Source organism: Polyodon spathula, chromosome 2, assembly GCF_017654505.1.
Source record: "Polyodon spathula isolate WHYD16114869_AA chromosome 2, ASM1765450v1, whole genome shotgun sequence".
In the NCBI taxonomy this organism is placed as follows: Eukaryota; Metazoa; Chordata; class Actinopteri; order Acipenseriformes; family Polyodontidae; genus Polyodon; species Polyodon spathula.
Window position 1 is genome coordinate 14,123,600 of NC_054535.1, and position 20,892 is coordinate 14,144,491.

The 20,892-nt window shown below is 38.4% G+C and overlaps 1 protein-coding gene across 1 annotated transcript; it reads left to right on the forward strand.

Annotated features, from left to right (window-relative positions):
* Positions 1 to 513: 513 nt before the first annotated feature.
* Positions 514 to 20,067, forward strand: setd7 (SET domain containing 7, histone lysine methyltransferase). The gene is made up of 8 exons (XM_041277104.1): positions 514 to 711; positions 7,041 to 7,170; positions 8,545 to 8,746; positions 12,884 to 13,073; positions 15,054 to 15,135; positions 15,490 to 15,607; positions 16,547 to 16,704; positions 18,133 to 20,067. The coding sequence occupies exons 1-8, from the start codon at positions 672 to 674 to the stop codon at positions 18,299 to 18,301; spliced, it is 1,089 nt and encodes a 362-aa protein (XP_041133038.1). The 5' UTR covers positions 514 to 671; the 3' UTR covers positions 18,302 to 20,067.
* The last annotated feature ends 825 nt before the right edge of the window (positions 20,068 to 20,892 follow it).

Genomic DNA, 20,892 nt, shown 5'->3' on the forward strand with positions numbered 1-20,892 from the left:
GGATTGTGGAAGACAAGAGGGTGAAAAAAGGTTGTGTTGCGGGAGATAGAGTGAGAAAGGGTAGGGTAAAGGAAAAACTACTATAATAATTTGTTCATTTTCCCTCACTTCATGATTTTATTTTGTGATTATTGAATTATTATAAAAATGAACGGCTTGAGCCTTAAACTGAATTTAGCCTCTGACTGATTACTATCCCAGGAACCCGAAATGCTACAATAATTGCTACAATATTATAATATTATAATATTATATATATATATAATATTATGATATATATATATATATATAGCATATAGATATATATATAATAGATATATATATATATCACTAATATAGCAGTGTGTGTGTGTGTGCTATTGTATAATTCATCAAAATAGTACGAGGTGATAGCCAGCCCAGGTGTTTATATTCAATTTCTTGCCGTCGAGGGATAGGCTATGCTGTTTTTGGAGTTCAATATTGGGAAGCTGTTCACTTTTCCTTTAAAAGTACTGTCGAGTGGGCTGTACACTTGTTACGTTGTGTAACTGTCAACCATGGAGTTCAGCCGAGTGATGTTAGCGTTTCAGAACCCAAAATAGGGCGATTACAGCAAAGTGTTTGAGTACATGCAATATTAAAGATAGCTTAGTTAACTTATATAGTTTCCAACACGCAACCTCGCAGCCATGGATAGCGATGACGAAAATATGGAAGAAATAATAGAAGGTGAGGTAAACGCAAATGTTCTCTCAAGTTTGCTACATTAATTATTCATATTTACTTGTGATGGGTTGAATGGCCAATCCTACTGGGCCCTGATATTTGTCAAAACTCTGAACGCCTGAGAGTTTCTTTATGAAAGTTACCGGGGACAGTCTGCATCAGGCTGTAGAAGAAAGTTGGTGACTTGCAGCAAGCGCTGTAACTAGAGCTGACATTCTAACGAGGTCAAACTTAGGTTTCAAGCTCTAGCTGCAGTATTTATATGACTGCCTGGTATTTACTATTCACCCTCCAAATTTGTGTTACACGACAAACCAACAGAGAAAATAAAGGAGTCTTTGTACTGTACCAGAATATAAAAATAAGCATCAGCATTGATGATTTACAAAAAACAACCAAAGACACGACCTCAGTGTCCTCATAGCTAGTTGCCATGCTTTCAGCGTATCTGTTTTAAATTATTAGTAAGCTGTAGTGTATTGCAAACATTTAATTATCTTCGTTTTGTCATGTTTGTGCAAAATGCGCTATTAGCATACAGATGTGTAACTTTATTTTCTTATATCTACAGACAGCTTGCAAAGTAAATTCGAACATTTATAACATTTATTTCAAACAATTTGTTAATTTGACTAAATTAATCGTTTTTTTTTTTTTTTTTTTTGTTAGTTTTTTTCTGAGTAGTAGTAGTACATCTATGTACAAAAGATTTGCATCACCCTGGAATTAACGAATTTTGCTTCATGAAGTCGTGTTAAACCTGCTCAATAGTGTTACGTTAACATGTTGAATTGCATACCGCTTTTCGATATACTTCCAATACTAGAGTACTATTATGACTTCAGGTAAACTGAAGTGCATTGACAAACGCCATATTAAACCAGTCATATTAACGTGATGACATATGAAATATCTAAATGATATATATATATATATATATATATATATATATATATATATATATATATATATATATATATATATATATATATATAGACACACACACACACACACACACACACACACACACACACTTTTGGCCATAGCTGTAGTCGTAGTAGTGATATTAATGTATTGTTTGTTGTACTACAGTATAAACCAAGTGAATGATTTTTTTTTTCCCACTGTAAGAAAGTCAAAGCAGTTCTAACTTTGTTTCTCAGCACCCGATAAACGCTACTGTGTTTGGAGGTTGCAGAACGATACACCTAAATTGACACAATTTAATGTGTAGAAAGTGGGTTATTGATACATTAACACGTCTACTAATTGTTTGTACTTGGCACAATTGAGGGTATTTTAAGTGTTTTTATAAAGTATATTCAATATATTGTAAAGCATCAAATTGCCGTTTTCCAGCCCCGTTCTTAAACATACAGTATTTAGTCATCAGGTTATTTTATTATCATGAAACATTTATTATTATTATTATTATTATTATTATTATTATTATTATTATTATTATTATTATTATTATTATTATTATTATCAACTAACACATTTTATACCACTTGGCTTCCTTAAATAATTACTTTTCTTACCCCATCTTAAATGTCAGCAATGAATAGCAGTTCACAGTAGTATAGTGTTATCAACATTATGTTGTTTAAAGAGAACGCAATGCTGGTTAAAACGCTGGTTGTCCTGATTCATGAAGAAACACAATTCCTCAACTCTTGCTAGTCACCAGCACACCAGAAATTTTCTGTTTTGGTGGCATACAAAGAAATGTTTGATATTCATGAACAATGTTAGACTGTTGTCTGTTTCTCTACAGTCTAAGACAGTTCCTTGTATGCAAAACATAATCGAATACATTTAAAACATTTTGATTAAATTAAACACTAGATCATTTGTAATTTACTGAATTTGTCTTAAGCTTGCAAGTAACTTGAATGCATGCACACCCATTTTCAAAATATCACAGATCTCGTGAAAGTAGCAAGCTACCTGTTTCTTGACAAAAACTGATTTAAAAAAAAAAAAAAAAAAAAACATTGATTTGTATTAAATTAAACTCTGCTTTGCAATATGGTCTTAATGTGAACTAGTACTGTGTGATTATTCCTTTTTATAATTTTGCCTATCAGAGGTTGTAGAAAATGTTTTGGTTTTTTTTACATGTCTTTACTGATGAACACATTATGCTGCATAATATAAATGTCAAATATTGAAAATAGCTTTCAAAAGAAAATAATACAAGTTGTTTTGGACACATAATAAAGATGTTTTTCATTAAGAATCTTTACAAAAAAAATCAATTGCTTTATATGGGGAACAAATGGCATCCTCATATGAGGTAATCTTCCATATGGTCTCATATAAAGACTGGAAGAGAGTTTGCTGTCCATCCCTGGATGAGATTGCCAAGCATGAAAGGGTTAAATATCTCCACTAGCAAGAAATTAGAAAAACTGTACAAAAATGGTAACACCACTCTAGGCAATGATGGGCTTCTCATGGAGCGTGCTACAGTTTGTCGAGGTGTTACTCTTCTGTGAAGTCCATTGCTTCAGAAGAGATGTTGCACATACACTATCTCTAACTGGTAGCCAGTATATGGGTCTGGCTGCTTAGCTAGTTAACTTAAAAAAAATAGAATAAGCCCAAGTTTACAAATTAATTAGTTTCCCTATAAGCTTATACTCAATTTTTGTGTCCAAGTTCAAAGCCAGTCAAATTGCTAAACCAATTTCTTACAGAGCCATAGGGCAACCTGTCTTTAACCCTGGAAGTTAGAGGCCCTTGAAGTATAGCTTTATTTGTGCCTCAATAAAATTAAACATTTCAGAAGCTATGGCAGCGTTGATTGTCCAGAGGACAAAAGCTGAAGCAAAACAAATATGAACTGAGGAATTGTGGTTACTTTACTGTGGTTAATAACTGAACTATCTTTGCTTTTTAAATTGTGAAATATGTCGGTTTAACAAATGTCTTGTGATTTTTGTATTGCTTTAGTTTTCTTTGTTGTCCCTAATGTCATGAATCTCTGACCTATATAATCATGGAAGTTTTTAATGGATTTTTATTGAATTAACATCAAGAAACATTCTATTGGTTCAATAAATAAAAATAAAAAAATACAACTGCACTATATTCTGTTTTAAATCCATTTTTTGGCACTGTTCAATCAGCTTATAGACTTCCAATAAGACACCTTATAAACACACCACTGCACTATCAAAAACTTGTGTGAACATTCTAAAAGCCCTTAATTTAAAGATATATACAGTGCCAATGGAAAATTTGATTGAATGTCACCATACAAAGGCAATAATGCTGTTTTGTTCTTTTCCCTTAAAAGATTTTAGAATATGCCATTGTTTTTTGGGAGAGGCTAAAGTGGTTCATCATTAGTTTGATCAGTTTCCTTAAATACTTGGATTGCCTTTCTCAGATAACTTGCATTGTTTTGCCACATTGTTCAGATAATCTAATCACAGTGATAAAATCACTTAGAGCACATAGTCGAGTATCTCGAAGTTTATCTTAAAGCAGACAAAGCTCAGCGTTTGCAGTCGTTTCCAATTCTTTTTACTATCATGGTGTGGGTCAATTATCCAGGAAACCAGACTGCTTAAACCGACCGCGCTTACTTGATTTTGTACAGTGTTGCTAACACAGCTGTTGCTTCGATCTTTGATAGATCTTTAAATTAATCAGGAATCCTTCAGACTGTACACAAACATGGAAGCAATTTGCAGTTGATTAAACAGAGTCACAGATATTGTACTGAGTCATCAACCTCAAAGTTCATGCAAATATATGCTACTTTGTGTAGGTGTCAAGTGTATTTATGTGTATTTGTATGCATTTTATAATTGCATACATAACTGATAAATTTGGCAAAAAAAACGCAAGACAGAGCAAACTGAAGGCTTTGGGTTTAAATAGGAGATTAGCAGATGTTATTGGCAGGAGGGAAGTAAGGGGAGGAGCCCTCGTTCATGCCCCCTGAATAACACAAAGCTTACAATCATGTTACCTCTAATACCATGTTTTCTGTAATATAGCGGGTGGTGTCCAAAATGTCTACATATGTAACAATGTTATATAGGAAATATTACTTAAAAGGTGTTGTTATAGTCAAACTGCACCCTCAGCAGCATTTAGTCCCAAACAGTGTACAAATGACAGTATCATCGATCCTACGGCACAACTTTTATTTGACAATGGTACAGTATAAAACATTACATTGCCACTGATGTTTCTCTTCATTTTAACCCAGTTGTATCAGCATTCAAAATATTGCTCAAGTAATAAAGACTCACTTACCATAATTTCCCAGTGCTGGATTTATAAACACTTGCAAATGTGACCTTGTTAATATACAATTGTATATAGAGTGTGTATTAAAGTATATTGTTCAGTCCCAACTTGCAGGGTGTCACTTTAGGCCTGTGTAGGCCTGTCACTGATAAAAATGTAGCTGTAAACTCCACTGCTGTCTGGTGTACCAGTATATCAGATTACAGGACTTGCTCTCCTTACTGCTGTGTAGATAAACCACATAGTGGATTGCGATATAGTAAAGTATTTACTGATCCTTTTACAGTCTTTATCCTCCCAACAGCCCAATACAAATAATTTACCACAAGGGACTAGCATGAAGCACAGTAGGAGCCATAGCATATTATTTGAAATCTTTATGGTATTAGTGAGTGCTGTTGAATAGCACAAACAGTGTTAGCATTACAGGGCCTTCCAACTTCAGTAGAGAAAGTTGGTTGTACTCATATTTAGCAAATTAAGGCTCAGAGCTTGTGAAGGCATTCTCTATGAGGTACGAATGAAAAGCCCAAATATAACAATTTTTTCCTGGCATTAATTGCTGAGATTAAACACCCGGGGGACCGCAGGGGAGTTCATTTTCTCATGGAAAATGTTATCATTGTTAGACACATTCCTACCTTTCCATTGCCCATTTGTGTATCAATGTACTGTAACTAATACCTACATTTTAAAACTAATTTGGTAAAGGATTCAGTACCATCAACCAATCAGCTTCCAGCTCTAGTGGGCTTCTATCAGACAGCAGATGCCCGCTAAACCTTCACCTCCTCAACGTGAATAAAACTTAAAATAAACCTGCGCAAGTGCCTGGCTTTTTCATTTTGATTTGCCGTACCAGAAGAATCATTACAAGTTTAAGGTAAATCTAAGTTTTAAGTGTTTTTTTAAAAGAAAATAATCCCTGAATGGCTCACCTGGTAAAAGCACTGCCGGGTGGCGTACAGGGTGAGTCATACTACCACAGATCGCTGATTGTGCGAGGCAGCCGGTCTTTGCTGGGGACTCCAGGGGGTTGAGGGGGGGGAGGCGCTGCATTGGCTTTGGTGCTCCCAGGGTTGGGGAGTTGGGATCCAGCTTCTGTTTCTCCACACCTCTGTTGTGCGACCCTACAGGCCAGGAGCTAAGTGAGCTTGGGTGTGGAGATTTGCTGGGCTGGTCTTTGTTCTGCAGAGGCCAGGATCGGAGGACGCCTGCTGAGCCCCGAGTCCCTGAGTTGTGTGGGGAATCGCTGCGGTGAAGGAGAAAAATAATAATAGTAATTGGGAAATAACTGGAGATTCAAAATTTAAAAAAAAAAAAGAAAATAATGAGAAAATAATTAAATCTTGACTTTCGTTTGCGCCCTTGCCTTCGAACTTAACGCATAACTCCAATCACGGTCAGCTGCCACATGTTAGAGCCTTCATCGACTGGCACTATTGCTTAATAATTAGACATTTGTAAACCTTTAATAGAACAGCAATGTCCTACCCCTGGTCTAGAATGTTACATGCATACACAACTACCCATCAAGTCACACTTTAGAAGCAAAATGTATCATGAGTGAACTGTTGAATGAATGCTGAATTGCTTCTAGACATGTTACACAGACCAGACAAAGAGTCTTACGTAGCAATGCTCTGTATGTCTATGGCAGGCAACTAGAACCAAACAGCTGGTCCTAATCTCAGGTAAAATTACTTCAAAAAGACACTTTGAAATGATTGGAATAAGAACTAATCAGAATAACGGCAAACACCATACAAATATATGAAATGGGACAGTAAACATTAAGAAAGGGACATTTGAAGCTGCCTCCTCTTTAACATGGATTTCCCTGCAGTTAATAAAGACTGGTGTAATATGGCCTGTGATCTCCTCCAACAGGTGGTCTTAACACAAGCTTTACCTGCATCTAGAGTTGCCAATGTCCCTGTTTTGCATGGATTGTCAGATTTTTGGAGTTAGAGGTGGCAACCCTACCAGTATCACTTTAATGGTAGAGCCTTTTTCAGCACCTAGTCTTCTTTTGTGATTGTCTAGTGATATTCCTACTTCAGGTCCCCTGGATGAAGATGACCAGCCTCATGGGTTTTGTACCATCACTTACTCCTCGGGCGACCGCTTTGAAGGACACTTTGTTCATGGGGAGAAGAACGGCCGAGGGAAGTTCTACTTTTTCGACGGGAGGTAAGTGATGGTACTGCAGTGCTTGTTCTGAGGTGACCGGTAGTGATGTCTTTTCACAGCCCGTGGATGAACTTGCAGCCTGGATTTGTGTGAGGAATCCCTAGTGAGAGTATCAAGCTGCTCTACTCTTATTTATAGAAACAGACCCAGCTATCCAAACCATTTTGGAGCGTGTTAATTTCTTTACAATACAAAATTTAATTAAACAAGCTTTATTATTGAGAAAATAACAAAATATGAAAGGATTTGTGTAGTAAATATTTTTTAAATAATACAGTTTCTAAAAAAAGTAATTTAGAAGCACAGTGTAGTGTTCTGTGGTCAGTAACTTAGCAACGCACTGTAGATACATAGCACACCATATTAGGTGGAGCTTTGGTAACATTTTGGTTTACCTTTTGCTGTTGCTTTCCTGTATATTCAATTCTAAAAATAAAGTACCTAAAAATACGACTGTGGGAAGTAAAAAATATTGGGTTTCATCAGATTAATACAAATGAGGAGGTTTGATACCACAAGCTGTGACAGACTTTTAAAGGTGTATCTGATATCAGTGATCAGTTGCATTTTTCTTACTTTATCTGTTACCTGCTGTTTCTTTGTTTATTTGTGACTGCCCATTGTAGCGTGGGTGGCAGCATTGTTCAGCACATGTTAATTTGTTCAAAAGAAGGAGAACGGTCGCAAGAATGTCTACTCTTTTGTTGGGTGGTAAGTGGTGTCAGGACGCATTGTGAACAAGTGACTCCCAGCTGATAAAGGCTTTTGCATTAGATGTGCCACACAGCCGGATGCTTTTTGTGTGTTCAATAAGTAGAAGCTTCACAGCTGCAACAGATGGGCCTGTTTTATATGCTCAGACAATAACAGATGTTTACAGCAGGTCTATCAGCTGTTCCAGATAATGACAAAAGAGGACCCTGAAACTTACTGATCTTTCAGCAATTAGGAACAAGGCGTCCCTCCCTCTGCACACAACGTTCAGTTTCTCTCAGATGGTTAGCAAATATATTGTCGGTTAAACATGAATTAGGAAATGAATCTGCTAAATTTGAGACAATATGTTATTTTTTAAGGATTATTATAATGAGTTGTGTGCTCAGATCTCAAGTTATGCCAATTTTCACATGTTAAATCCAGGTTGCCACCATAGAATGATCGCTTTGCCATCTGTCAATTGTCATCAATATATTTTTTTTTTCTAGAAAGCCATATTCCAGACCCTTTGTGCGGCATAAGTAAAGCCCTTATTGACACCCATCATTTAAAACTGTAATATCTTGTAACGGGCAGACCATCCATTATGCAACAAATAAGAAATATTGTGTCCCATAATAGAGGATGTGAATGTGGTGCTGCCCCCTGTCTCTGCAGCACTCTGGAAGGTTACTATGTGGACGATGCCCTGCAAGCCCAGGGAGTTTACACCTACGAGGACGGCGGCGTCCTTCATGGCACTTACTTGGAGGGGGAGCTGAACGGACCCGCACAAGAATATGATGCAGAGGGACGCCTCATCTTCAAGGGCCAATACAAGGACAACAACCGTCATGGAGTGTGCTGGCTCTACTACCCTGTAAGGCAGTTACAATAACACTCAACTGGCTTTTGTTTGTCAAAACTTTTTCCTCCAGGGCAAAGCAACACTTTCAACAGGAATAAAACTAAAGAACATAATAACAAGTCATGAACAGGAGTAGGCCATTGGTCCTATCTGTGCTTTCAAAACTTTATCGAGTGTCCCTGTGAACCCATAACCCATTCCATTCCCTCACTGCTCTGTGTATACAAGTGTCTCCTAGCCTGTGCTGCCCTGCAAATAGTGACTAGGGTTTACTTTTCTGACTCAAACCCTAACCCTTCTTTGTTCTAGGTGGAATAGATTTAGCTACCGCAGCCTATCTTTGTAGTCTTGTTTTGAGTAGTAGTTTTTTTATACTCTTCAAATGATTTTATTCCTCTTAAAATGGGCTTTCGAGTTTTGTAGCATTTGGACTCTTTTGATTTGCACATGTAAACAATGACACCTGAAGACAATTGAGGAATTGAAAGCTAGTGCTTCTATCATTTGTGCCAGAATGATTACAGGTTACATCAGTTTTCAACATAAAAGTGAGAGGAGCTAGGAAATAAGTAGAACATGTGGATTTGGAAGAATAATAAGAACATAAACAACTCACTGTATAATCTTGTCCTGTCCGATCGGAGGCATTCTATTTCAGAAGACAATCTGAAAGAGCTGGTGTTCCTTTATTTCAGTCTTGAAATGTAGAAATACTTTATGTTAAAAAAATAATAATTAAAAATCCATTGTTTTCAACTTCTTTTTTTTTTCTTTTTTTTAATTTTTTTTTACTTATGCTAGCATTTTGATATCCAGTATGAGAGAAGAACCCAATACAACTTTACAGAGATACAGCATAGTTTTGCATAATTTAGATTTTTTTTCTGTGTATAATTCCCTGGGGTGTAAAATAAGATCCAGTACAGACCTAGAAGTACCTATTGAAAGTTGGCCAAGCTTGACTCAAGCAGTGGGTCTGAAACTACAGATGACCACAGTACACTGTTGTCAGTGGGTTTACTGCAGTAAGATATCTAGCAAGAATGGCCACTGCTTTGGATGGATATTAAACTTTGATGCGAAAACGTAGTTTCACTGCACATCAAAAAAGTAATATAGTTGTTCTTCACATTTAAAACAATATATATATATAAATATATATATATATTGTTAAATATATATACAGTGGCTTGCGAAAGTATTGACCCCCCTTGGCATTTTTCCTATTTTGTTGCCTTACAACCTGGAATTAAAATTGATTTTTATTTGGATTTCATGTAATGGACATACACAAAATAGTCCAAATTGGTGAAGTGAAATGAAAAAAATAACTTGTTTAAAAAAATTCTAAAAAATAAATAACGGAAAAGTGGTGCGTGCATATGTATTCACCCCCTTTGCTATTAAGCCTCTAAATAAGATCTGGTGCAACCAATTACCTTCAGAAGTCACATAATTAGTTAAATAAAGTCCACCTGTGTGCAATCTAAGTGTCACATGATCTGTCACATGATCTCAGTATATATACACCTGTTCTGAAAGGCCCCAGAGTCTGCAACACCACTAAGCAAGGGGCACCACCAAGCAAGCGGCACCATGAAGACCAAGGAGCTCTCCAAACAGGTCAGGGACAAAGTTGTGGAGAAGTACAGATCAGGGTTGGGTTATAAAAAAATATCCAAAACTTTGAACATCCCACGGAGCACCATTAAAGCCATTATTAAAAAATGGAAAGAATATGGCACCACAACAAACCTGGCAAGAGAGGGCCGCCCACCAAAACTCACGGACCAGGCAAGGAGGGCATTAATCAGAGAGGCAACAAAGAGACCAAAGATAACCCTGAAGGAGCTGCAAAGCTCCACAGCGGAGATTGGAGTATCTGTCCATAGGACCACTTTAAGCTGTACACTCCACAGAGCTGGGCTTTACGGAAGAGTGGCCAGAAAAAAGCCATTGCTTAAAGAAAAAAATAAGCAAACACGTTTGGTGTTTGCCAAAAGGCATGTGGGAGACTCCCCAAACATATGGAAGAAGGTACTCTGGTCAGATGAGACTAAAATTGAGCTTTTTGGCCATCAAGGAAAACGCTATGTCTGGCGCAAACCCAACACCTCTCATCACCCCGAGAACACCATCCCCACAGTGAAGCATGGTGGTGGCAGCATCATGCTGTGGGGATGTTTTTCATCAGCAGGGACTGGGAAACTGGTCAGAATTGAAGGAATGATGGATGGCGCTAAATACAGGGAAATTCTTGAGGGAAACCTGTTTCAGTCTTCCAGAGATTTGAGACTGGGACGGAGGTTCACCTTCCAGCAGGACAATGACCCTAAGCATACTGCTAAAGCAACACTCAAGTGGTTTAAGGGGAAACATTTAAATGTCTTGGAATGGCCTAGTCAAAGCCCAGACCTCAATCCAATTGAGAATCTGTGGTATGACTTAAAGATTGCTGTACACCAGCGGAACCCATCCAACTTGAAGGAGCTGGAGCAGTTTTGCCTTGAAGAATGGGCAAAAATCCCAGTGGCTAGATGTGCCAAGCTTATAGATACATACCCCAAGAGACTTGCAGCTGTAATTGCTGCAAAAGGTGGCTCTACAAAGTATTGACTTTGGGGGGGTGAATACTTATGCACGCTCAAGTTTTCTGTTTTTTTGTCTTATTTCTTGTTTGTTTCACAATAAAAAATATTTTGCATCTTCAAAGTGGTAGGCATGTTGTGTAAATCAAATGATACAAACCCCCAAAAAATCCATTTTAATTCCAGGTTGTAAGGCAACAAAATAGGAAAAATGCCAAGGGGGGTCAATACTTTCGCAAGCCACTGTATATATATATATATATATATATATATATATATATATATAATTATATATATATATATATATATACACACACACACACACACACACACACACACACACACACACACACACACATCCAGTTGTAGTCAAAAGTTTACATACCCCAATGGAATTGTATAATTTCAATAAATTTCTCGAAAACAAATAATTACAGGAAAAATCTTTTGTAGCAAATGTTTTGCTTTTGTCGTTTCGTCTCCGAAGGGTACAGACCTGAGGGAACACCAGAGCGTCATTTTATCAGTGCAGCAACCCCCCAAAGCCCGCCCCTCAGCCACTCAGAGAGGGAGAAAACCCACACACCCTCTTTCCCACCTCTCCGTGTCAATGCCGTGACTGACAGGCAGATATTGCAGGGCTGCTGCCCTCTTCCCGCAGCACTACAAATGCGCCCAGAGAGTCAGCACAGGTCTCCCCTGTTACACACTGACACACCAAAATGTGAAAAAAGTTCAACAAATGCCTGCGATTGTTAGTCGTATTATAAATTATTTTATTTTTTTGCAAGAGTGCAGCAAAGGATAGTGTAGAGGACACTACTGAATCAGAATCTTTTCCTCCAGGGCATGGTGTAGAAAGAGGCTAGATATAGCAGTCCAAACACTGAAATAGAGATTGCCTTACAAAAGCGTGGGTCAGAGTACAATTTGACATGGTAGTAATACAGTAACATTGTGTAAAGGTTCTTTCAGAAAAACAAGATGCCATCATAATTCACAATCGGCACTTCCTGAGTTGCAGGCTATACTAGTACTTGCTAGGATGAATGAGTGTTCAATAAACTTCAAAAACATATCACTGTTTAATAAGTATAGTTTAATTAACAATGTTTGTTTGCAAACACTTGCTGGCTCCCTGCATAGCCATGCTGTTTCTGTTCCATTTCCCTTCCCCTGCGCACATCATGTTGCAACGGGAGGTGTTCCATAGCAACCACTGAAGCAGACTTCCTGTTTACCAAAACGTCGATTTAAAACTTAGACTGCTTTCCAGCAACTTTTGAGTAAAACCGAACATTGTAGTTTGTTTTGGGATATGTAAACCAGTTATTTTTTTATTAGTTTTACAAATTGCTGGAAGGACACTTTAAAGCACAAGAAGAACAAGAAGCATTTTATAACAGCATTTTTCTGGGGGCTTTTTGGGCCCTTGCCGAAAAATTTGCGGCAATCTTTAAAATGGAAAAAAAAGTGTACAAAAGGGTAATCCCAAAAACAGTTACATGAAAGAAGTAAGACCCTGGGCTCTGTGTGGTGGTGTGTGCTTGTGATTCTGCAGGACGGTGGAAGCCTGGTTGGAGAGGTGAATGAAGAGGGGGAGATGACTGGCAGCAAGGTGGCCTACCTGTACCCTGATGGCAGGATAGCACTCCATGGGAAGTTCATTGATGGGGATCTCATAGAGGCTAGGTTGGCCATCCTCACTTCTGTGGACAATGGACGACCACAGTTTGAGATACAACCTGACAGTAAGTCCAAGAACTGAAACAAACTTCCATAAACTTAGCAAAACAGTCTATAGGTATCATGCTCTTTGTTACACTGCAAATTAGTGTTAATAAAGTCATTACTCACTGCTGCTTCTTAACCGTTTTTCACTCTAGTTTGTAAGAACAGTGTACGTAAGGGATATTGAACGATTTTGACATGTAAAAATGGTTATTCACTTACCCTTTATTATATTGTGTCATGATAAATTATAAAGTTATGTTACATACAGTACAAGTACAAATGCATTTTGTTAAAAATTAATTTCATAGAGGGTAAAACTAAGAGTGTATTTCCCAACCGTTTCGACATAGCCACAGCCCCCTAAAAAAGGACATGCAGCGCTATATATATATATATATACACACACACACACACACACACACACACACACACACACACACACACACACAGAGCGTACAAAACATTAGGAACATCTTTCTAATATTGAGTTGACCTCAGAACAGCCTCAATTTGTCGGGGCATGGACTCTACAAGGTGTTGAAAGTGTTCCACAGGGATGCTGGCCCATGTTGACTCCAATGCTTCCCACAGTTGTGTCAAGTTGGCTGGTAGTGGATCTCTACTCCGAATAGCTTGTTCCATCTCATTCCACAGATGCTCAGTTGGATTGAGATCTGGTGACTGGGCAGGCCACTGCAGTAAGCTGAATTCACTGTAATGTTCTTGGAACCATTCCTGGACAATCCTAACCTTGTGGCATGGGGCATTATCCTGCTGAAAAAAAACATTAGCAGATTGATGCACTGCTGCAATGAAGGGATGTACCTGATTGGCAGTGATGTTCAGATGTCCTGTGGCATTCAAACATTGCTCCACTTTTATCAATGAGTCCAATGTGTGCCATGGAAACACACCCCACACCATCACACCACCACCACCAGCCTGCAATGTTGACACACGGCATGATGGATGCATGTACTCATGTGGTTTTCTCCATACCCTAGTCCTCCCATTAGCGTGAAACAGCAGGAACCGGGATTCATCAGACCAGGCAATGTTTTTCCAATCCTCCAGTGTCCAGTGTTTTCATTCCTTAGCCCACAGCAACCGCAGTTTCTTGTGTTTTGCTGAAAGAAGTGGAACTCTGTTAGGCCGTCGACTGCCATACCACATTCGAGTCAAGGTATGAAGAGTTGTGCGTTCTTTTATGGCTCTTTCGGCACCAATGTTGTACTGGACTGTCAGTTGATTAACTGTATCCCGTCTGTTGCTCTGCACAATTCGTGTCAGCCTCCTTTGGCCTCTTTCATCAATGAGCCGTTTTCGACCACTGGCTGGATCTCCTTTGGGTGGTGGACCATCCTTGATACACACAGGAAACTGCTGAGCGTGAAAAACCCAACAGCGTTGCAGTTCTTGACACACTCAAACCGGCACGCCTGGTACCTACTACCATACCCCGTTCAAAGGCACTTAAATCTTTTGTTTTGCCCATTTACCCTCTGAATGGCACACATACACAATCCATGTCTTAATTGTGTCAAGACTTAAAAATCCTTCTTTATCCTGTCTCCCCTTCATCTAAACTAACTGAAGTGGATTTAACAGGTTACATCAATAAGGGATCATAGCTTTCACCTGGATTCACCTCGTCAGTATTTCATGGAAAGAGCAGGTGTTCCTAATGTTTTGTACACTCAGTGTGTATATATATATATATATATATATATATATATATATATATATATATATATATATATATATATATACCCCTCACAGACACCCTGTTATGTGCTACAGATGTGCTTGTGGTATTCACTTTATTAGGCAGGTACCACAGCCCCTGTGTTTTCATGACCCACTGTTTCGTCTAAACAATACTCCAGATGGAATGATGTACTAGGTGTTAAATCTGATGGATTCAGGGTCCATTTATCTATCAGTGGTTTCAGATTTTTGGTGTGCAAGAAGCTGAATGCTGAATTCCTGTCTTGCAGGCCCGGTTTACACTTATGACAAGTCCACTTCAGCCTGTATTTCTACAAACGGCCTCCTGCCTGACCCCTATGAGTCAGAGAGGTAGTGCTTTGTCTCTCTTCTATGGTTACAAAGAGCTGGAAATGAGAAAATATAAAATAGAAACACAACATTTACAAAGGGGCCAGAGAGAAGTAGGTTGGTATGTAGTGACCTTTAAATTCCCACATTGTTTTTTGGGGGGGGATATTCAGAGCTGCATTATAACCTGTGTTGTTGTTCTTTGGTGCAATTCAGTCATATTTTCCATGACAGTGGATATGTGCATTCCAGTAAGGCCTGATGCATGTTTTGAATGTTATCACAAGAATTTTGCATTTTTGTTATCACAAGGTTATGTTTGGATGATATCTTCTCAAGTGTATAAAATGTAAGTCATAACTCTCCTATTTGTAGAGTCTATGTCGCCGATTCTTTAATTGCTGGGGCTGGGGAAGGATTGTTTGCTAAAACAGAAGCTGAGTCGAACACAGTGATGGCCTTCTACAATGGTGTTCGTATTACACATCAAGCGGTGAGAGAAACCTCACACTGGAGGCACACTAGCGACTGTCATCTCATGACGACTGTCATCTCACGCCGCCCAGTGGTGCTGTCGAGCCAGAACTGTTTTCTGTAGGCAGCAGTGATGTAGTTGAGCCAGAACTTGTATAATAGTCCAGCAAAGTCACATGACTCACATCACCCGCACAGCTGTCTGATTCAGTCAGTCCTCTTGATGCAATGAAACGAGCATTAGGAAATTCTTAGGAAAGTGCTTCTTTAAGAAGCCTAAAAATGCTGGGGAAGACGACAGCAACAGCGCATCGTCTATGACTGTGTGTTGAAATTAGACAAATGCATTACCTATTACATGTATTACTAGAAATTCAGTATACAAATAAAATGTGAATTTGTTTAGTTTGGTGTTCTGCTACCTTCAGATTTAGGACTACACCACTGCAACAACCATGTCAATAGCAATCTAGATATCAAGGCTTCTTTAATAACGACTTGCATCTTATTCTCTGCTTGAGGAAAAGTTGTGAATGTGGCATAGCTTCGAAGCTGTTAAGGCTTATCTGGGAAATTGGAATAATTAAAAAAAAAAACTGCAGCTTTTATCTGGTACCTAATCACAGTAGTTCAATCCCATCAAATAAGTGTGTCTGCAGTCAGCAAAAGTACCAGGATACAGCAAGCTATATAGTATTTTATGTGATTTTTTTTTTTCATATTGTAAATAAATATATTTAAAAAAAAAAAAAAAAAAAACCAAAAGATTCTAAGCACTATAAAACAGAGACCAGGAATAATATTATGGCATGTGTTAGCACTTCCTTAATAAGTGTGTTCAATAAATAACTAAATGAATTTTCTGAGAAAGGCACGAAAAAGAAGGAAAGCATTAATATACAAATTAAACAAAAGGGGAAATCTTTTCAAAGTTAACTTTTTCTGTTCGGTTCACTAGGTGGACAGCAGGGACTGGTCCCTCAACAGAAACACACTCTCTTTGGATGAAGAAGTTGTGCTAGATGTCCCTGAACCCTACAATAATGTAAAGAAGTACTGTGCATCACTGGGGCACAAAGCCAACCACTCCTTTACTCCCAACTGCATCTATGACTCGTAAGTACCTCCAGTTGAATGTGTGCACAATTAAGAGCGGGGCCCTCACTCAAACATTGTAATTTGGAATGCTGTGACTGCAACAATATCATCTGATGCCCAAGTTCCAAGGTTAGGTAAAGTAGGCAGTGCCTGCTTCAGAGGGTGTTCTGTTACTATTATAAGCCTGTAACAGGGAGAGATCTGTGCTGACTCTGCTGGCGTGTTCACGGGCTGCAGGAAGAGGGCGGCAGTCGCCCAACAGCCGTCTGTGAGTCTTGGCAATGACACGGGGAGGTGGGAAAGGGTGTGTGTGGACTTTCCCCCTCTCTGAATGGCTGGGAGGCGGGTCTTGGGTGATTGTTGAACGCTCTGTTGTTTCCTCAGGTCTGCCCACTTAGACGCACCAAGAGTGCGGAAACTTTGATTCAGGACCGGGAATCAGCCGGGAGAAAATAAACTCACAGCGAGAAAGAGAGAGAGCGGGGAACCCTTGGGCAGACCCCGGCGTATTATAAAAGAGCAGGCTAGATAGCCGACAGAGTAGGACGGTGATCCGGGTCGTGCGGGTAGCGGCGACCGGGATAACGCTGCCGAGTGCAGCACCTTTTATTTGTAGTTTTATTACTGTTTTATTTTCCCTTGTTCTTTTCGCCTTCTGTTTTCATTATTATTTCTTTGAGCACCTGCGAGTGCATTTGCTGTTCGTGTACCAGCTGTGGTATTTCCGTGGTGCTGTCTATCATCGTTGATAGGCAGCCCACGGTCAACAGTGCCCTCTGCCGGAGAAAAATAAGAACCGGTCCAAAATAAAACTGGGCGCCTGTGTGGTGTTTCCAAATACACCTGTCTGTCTCCTGGTCAGTGAATTACCCACACCCCTTCCACAAAGCCATTTATTTATTTACTTTGTACTGGACCACTTCCAAGACTTAGCTGGCATCAAAGTGAGGTAAATGCTTGGTAAAATGCAAAAATATTAAACTGTATGTTGCATGCTTTAAAACCAATACATACATTAGGATTCAACAGAACATGCTTCAGCAGCTTCAGAGCCATTCTAGTGTTCATCATTGTGTACTTCATTTGCAAGTCTCTGAATTTAAAAACAATATTGAGATGACCTTGTCTAACCCATGCTTTCTTTGCTGGAGAGAGAGCCCCTATCCAGTTGCATTATTTTTCCCCCGAAAGGGACACTCTGCCCATCATATAAATAATTGAGGCACCAATATTCAGGTCTAGTCTGTAGTGCTGAAAATATATTCAAAATAAAAAGTTGAACTAAACATAATATTGAACCTGGAATTTATATGTTTCAGAAAAAATACACTTATTTTTACAAGAGCAAAGAACCGTTCATGAATGTCAAACTTTATTTTATTTGCCAATATAGACTTCAACTATGAAAATAGTCCATGTTGAATATTTCCTTATCTTCCCCTACAGGTTTGTTCATCCCCGCTTTGGGCCTATCAAATGTATCCGCACTGTCCGGGCTGTGGAGAGTGATGAGGAGTTGATGGTTGCCTATGGATACGACCATAGCCCTTTAGGAAAGAGTGGGCCTGAGGTCCCCGAGTGGTACAAGCAGGAACTACAGGCTTTCGAAGGGTAGTGAAACTGTGCAGATTGTGTGTCAGGAACTAACAGCAGAAGAAAGAAGAAAAAAGCAACCAAAACACAGAACTATGCAGTACAGTTCTGTAGACAACTAAAAAAGCAGGGATTCTCACCGCCTAGCACTTAGTGCCTGTTTAGCTTCCATTTATTATTAAAGCCAGGTTTTATTAAACACATTTGTTGCTCCATCTTTCCTACTCACTAGTGCATGCAGTACAGTGACTTTTTTGGCTGTAGTGTTATTGAAAAGTTCATGGTTATTGGATTAAAAGTGTATTTTGATTTTTAAGTTAGCTATAAGCGAGAGACGCTCCATAATATTGTGGCGTTCGCCCTATGTTGTTGCTTGATCATCCTTGACACGTTCAGAAGTTGTGTTTTTAAATGTAATACTATATATATATATACACACACCAATCATAGCCCATAACAACAGTCATGATGTAATGGAGCATCTGTTGTGACAGTCACCACCAAAGCTTTGTACAGTTTAATAAAGTGAGAAATATCCCATATACAATGCATACATGCAAGCCTGTACACATGTACTTTTGTGTGAAAGGTATTTGACAGAAAGATGCACAAACACACATAATTAGAATTTTGGTATAGAGTAAGTAATAGTGTATCAATTTACATTTGCACCATATAATACTTCAATATAGTAAACTTAAGCGACTGTCTTACAGAGAGCAGCGTAACATCATAGTAACATCACAGCAATTTCCTATCAAGCTAATTGGTTTTGTAACCGATATGTGCCCAAACTGAAACTCTCTTAGGTTGTTAGCTTTCCACTATATAAATATAATGAAAAATGCATAGAAAATACAAAAAAAAGGTGGATTATTGAAACACAATTGACTTGGTGTGTAATTGCCCTGCTTCTTGCTCTTTAAATTTTTTTTATAAATACACATCGAAACCAAGTTACTGTGCTGTCACTTTGATATCTTGTAGTTATCTTTTAGCAGAGCTGGTTGTTAATGTTAAAACTGAATTTTAATTGAATGCACAGTTTTTAATACTAGAAATCATTATAGAAACTAGGTTATCCCTTATACGTTTCCCATAGTAAAAGCATACCCAAGCATAATAAAGCACAGTGAAAGCATGGTAAAGCTTAGGTAAGCATTGTAAAGCATATTAATAAACATGACAAATTAGGTTCAACTATGATAAATTCAAAGTATAACCATGGGAAAAGAATGGGAAAACTGCATTACTGTGCAGAAATACTGTGGTAAACTTTTATAAGGGATGGCCTGAAATGAGAAATGTGTGGAAAAATCCTCCAGGGAGTGCCTAGTGAGACCATTCTGCCTCCCAGGCCATTTTCCATTGCATTTGTTTTACAGTGTGAAACCAGTCAATAAAACACATTGTACAAGTCAGTTAGGATGTATAGTGTAGACCATGCACTGTACATACATACATATATGACTTTTAAAAGCATTTAGAGCCAGAAGGTTAAAGTCTCTACCCGTAGCTTGTGAGATTGCTGCACCTTGTTGTTTTTTTTAGATCGCCTAACCTGTTTTTAATCCCCGTCATTTAATGTAACACATTTCTACAGTATACACATTAAAGATCATCCCAATGATCACATTATTTATCAAGTAGCTAGAAGGGTGCCACAATACAGACCCCTTTATTCTACAACCTGTGATTTATTACTCTACTATTCTTACAGTGTATAGCTTTGGAAGCGTCTGCCTTGGATGTTTTTTCTCCTATTGTTAAAGCGGCACGCTGACATTACTCACTTTCTGAAGGTTACTTGCAGTATATGTACAGAGCTAATCTTTGAAAATCAAAGCAGTTTCCTGTATGGGTGTCACATGACGGCTCGTGTGGTGATGTCAGGCCAGGAAGAGAATCGGCACAGACAGTCAGTACTGGGCCAAAACTGACAGACACAGAACACACAAGTATGGCGCTGGTATAAACCCAGCACGAATAGTAATGATTTGTTTTTAGATTGTCTTTCACTCATATCTCGTTCCGCCTCTGAACACACAAACCATGCTCAGCCAAAGCTGCAGGTTTTTATATTGTGGCAGAAGGATTAACTCTATTAATAACCTAGTTTATCCCACTGCCACATTTTTACATAAAAAAAAAAAAAAATTAAATTACCTTAGGTGGTCAGGTATAGTAATGGATACAACTTCAACAAAAGTGGAGTGTGCAGCTACTTAGTGAAAAATCAGTTGATGAATGCTTTTCCTTAAAAAAAAAAAAAAGAAAAAAACACCTTTAGGAAAAATAGTATGGGGTGCCATGTGTAAAAAAAAAAAAGCGTTAATATTTGAACATGTCTTTTTTTTCCAGATTTAGCTTAAATTTTGTATTTTTTCCCCAGATTTATAAATGTTGTGAAAATATATATTTTCATCAAATATAATTTATAAACCTAGTTACAAGATTTAACATTTAGCTACATATTTAACTGACCAGCTAAATCTGGAGTTTGTATGCAAATGAGCTCCACCCGCTTTGTGCTTTCACACGATTTAATTGGCTCTTGTAATGCTAATCGGGGAATGTGGACATTTCAGCATTACAAGAGCCAATCAAATCGCG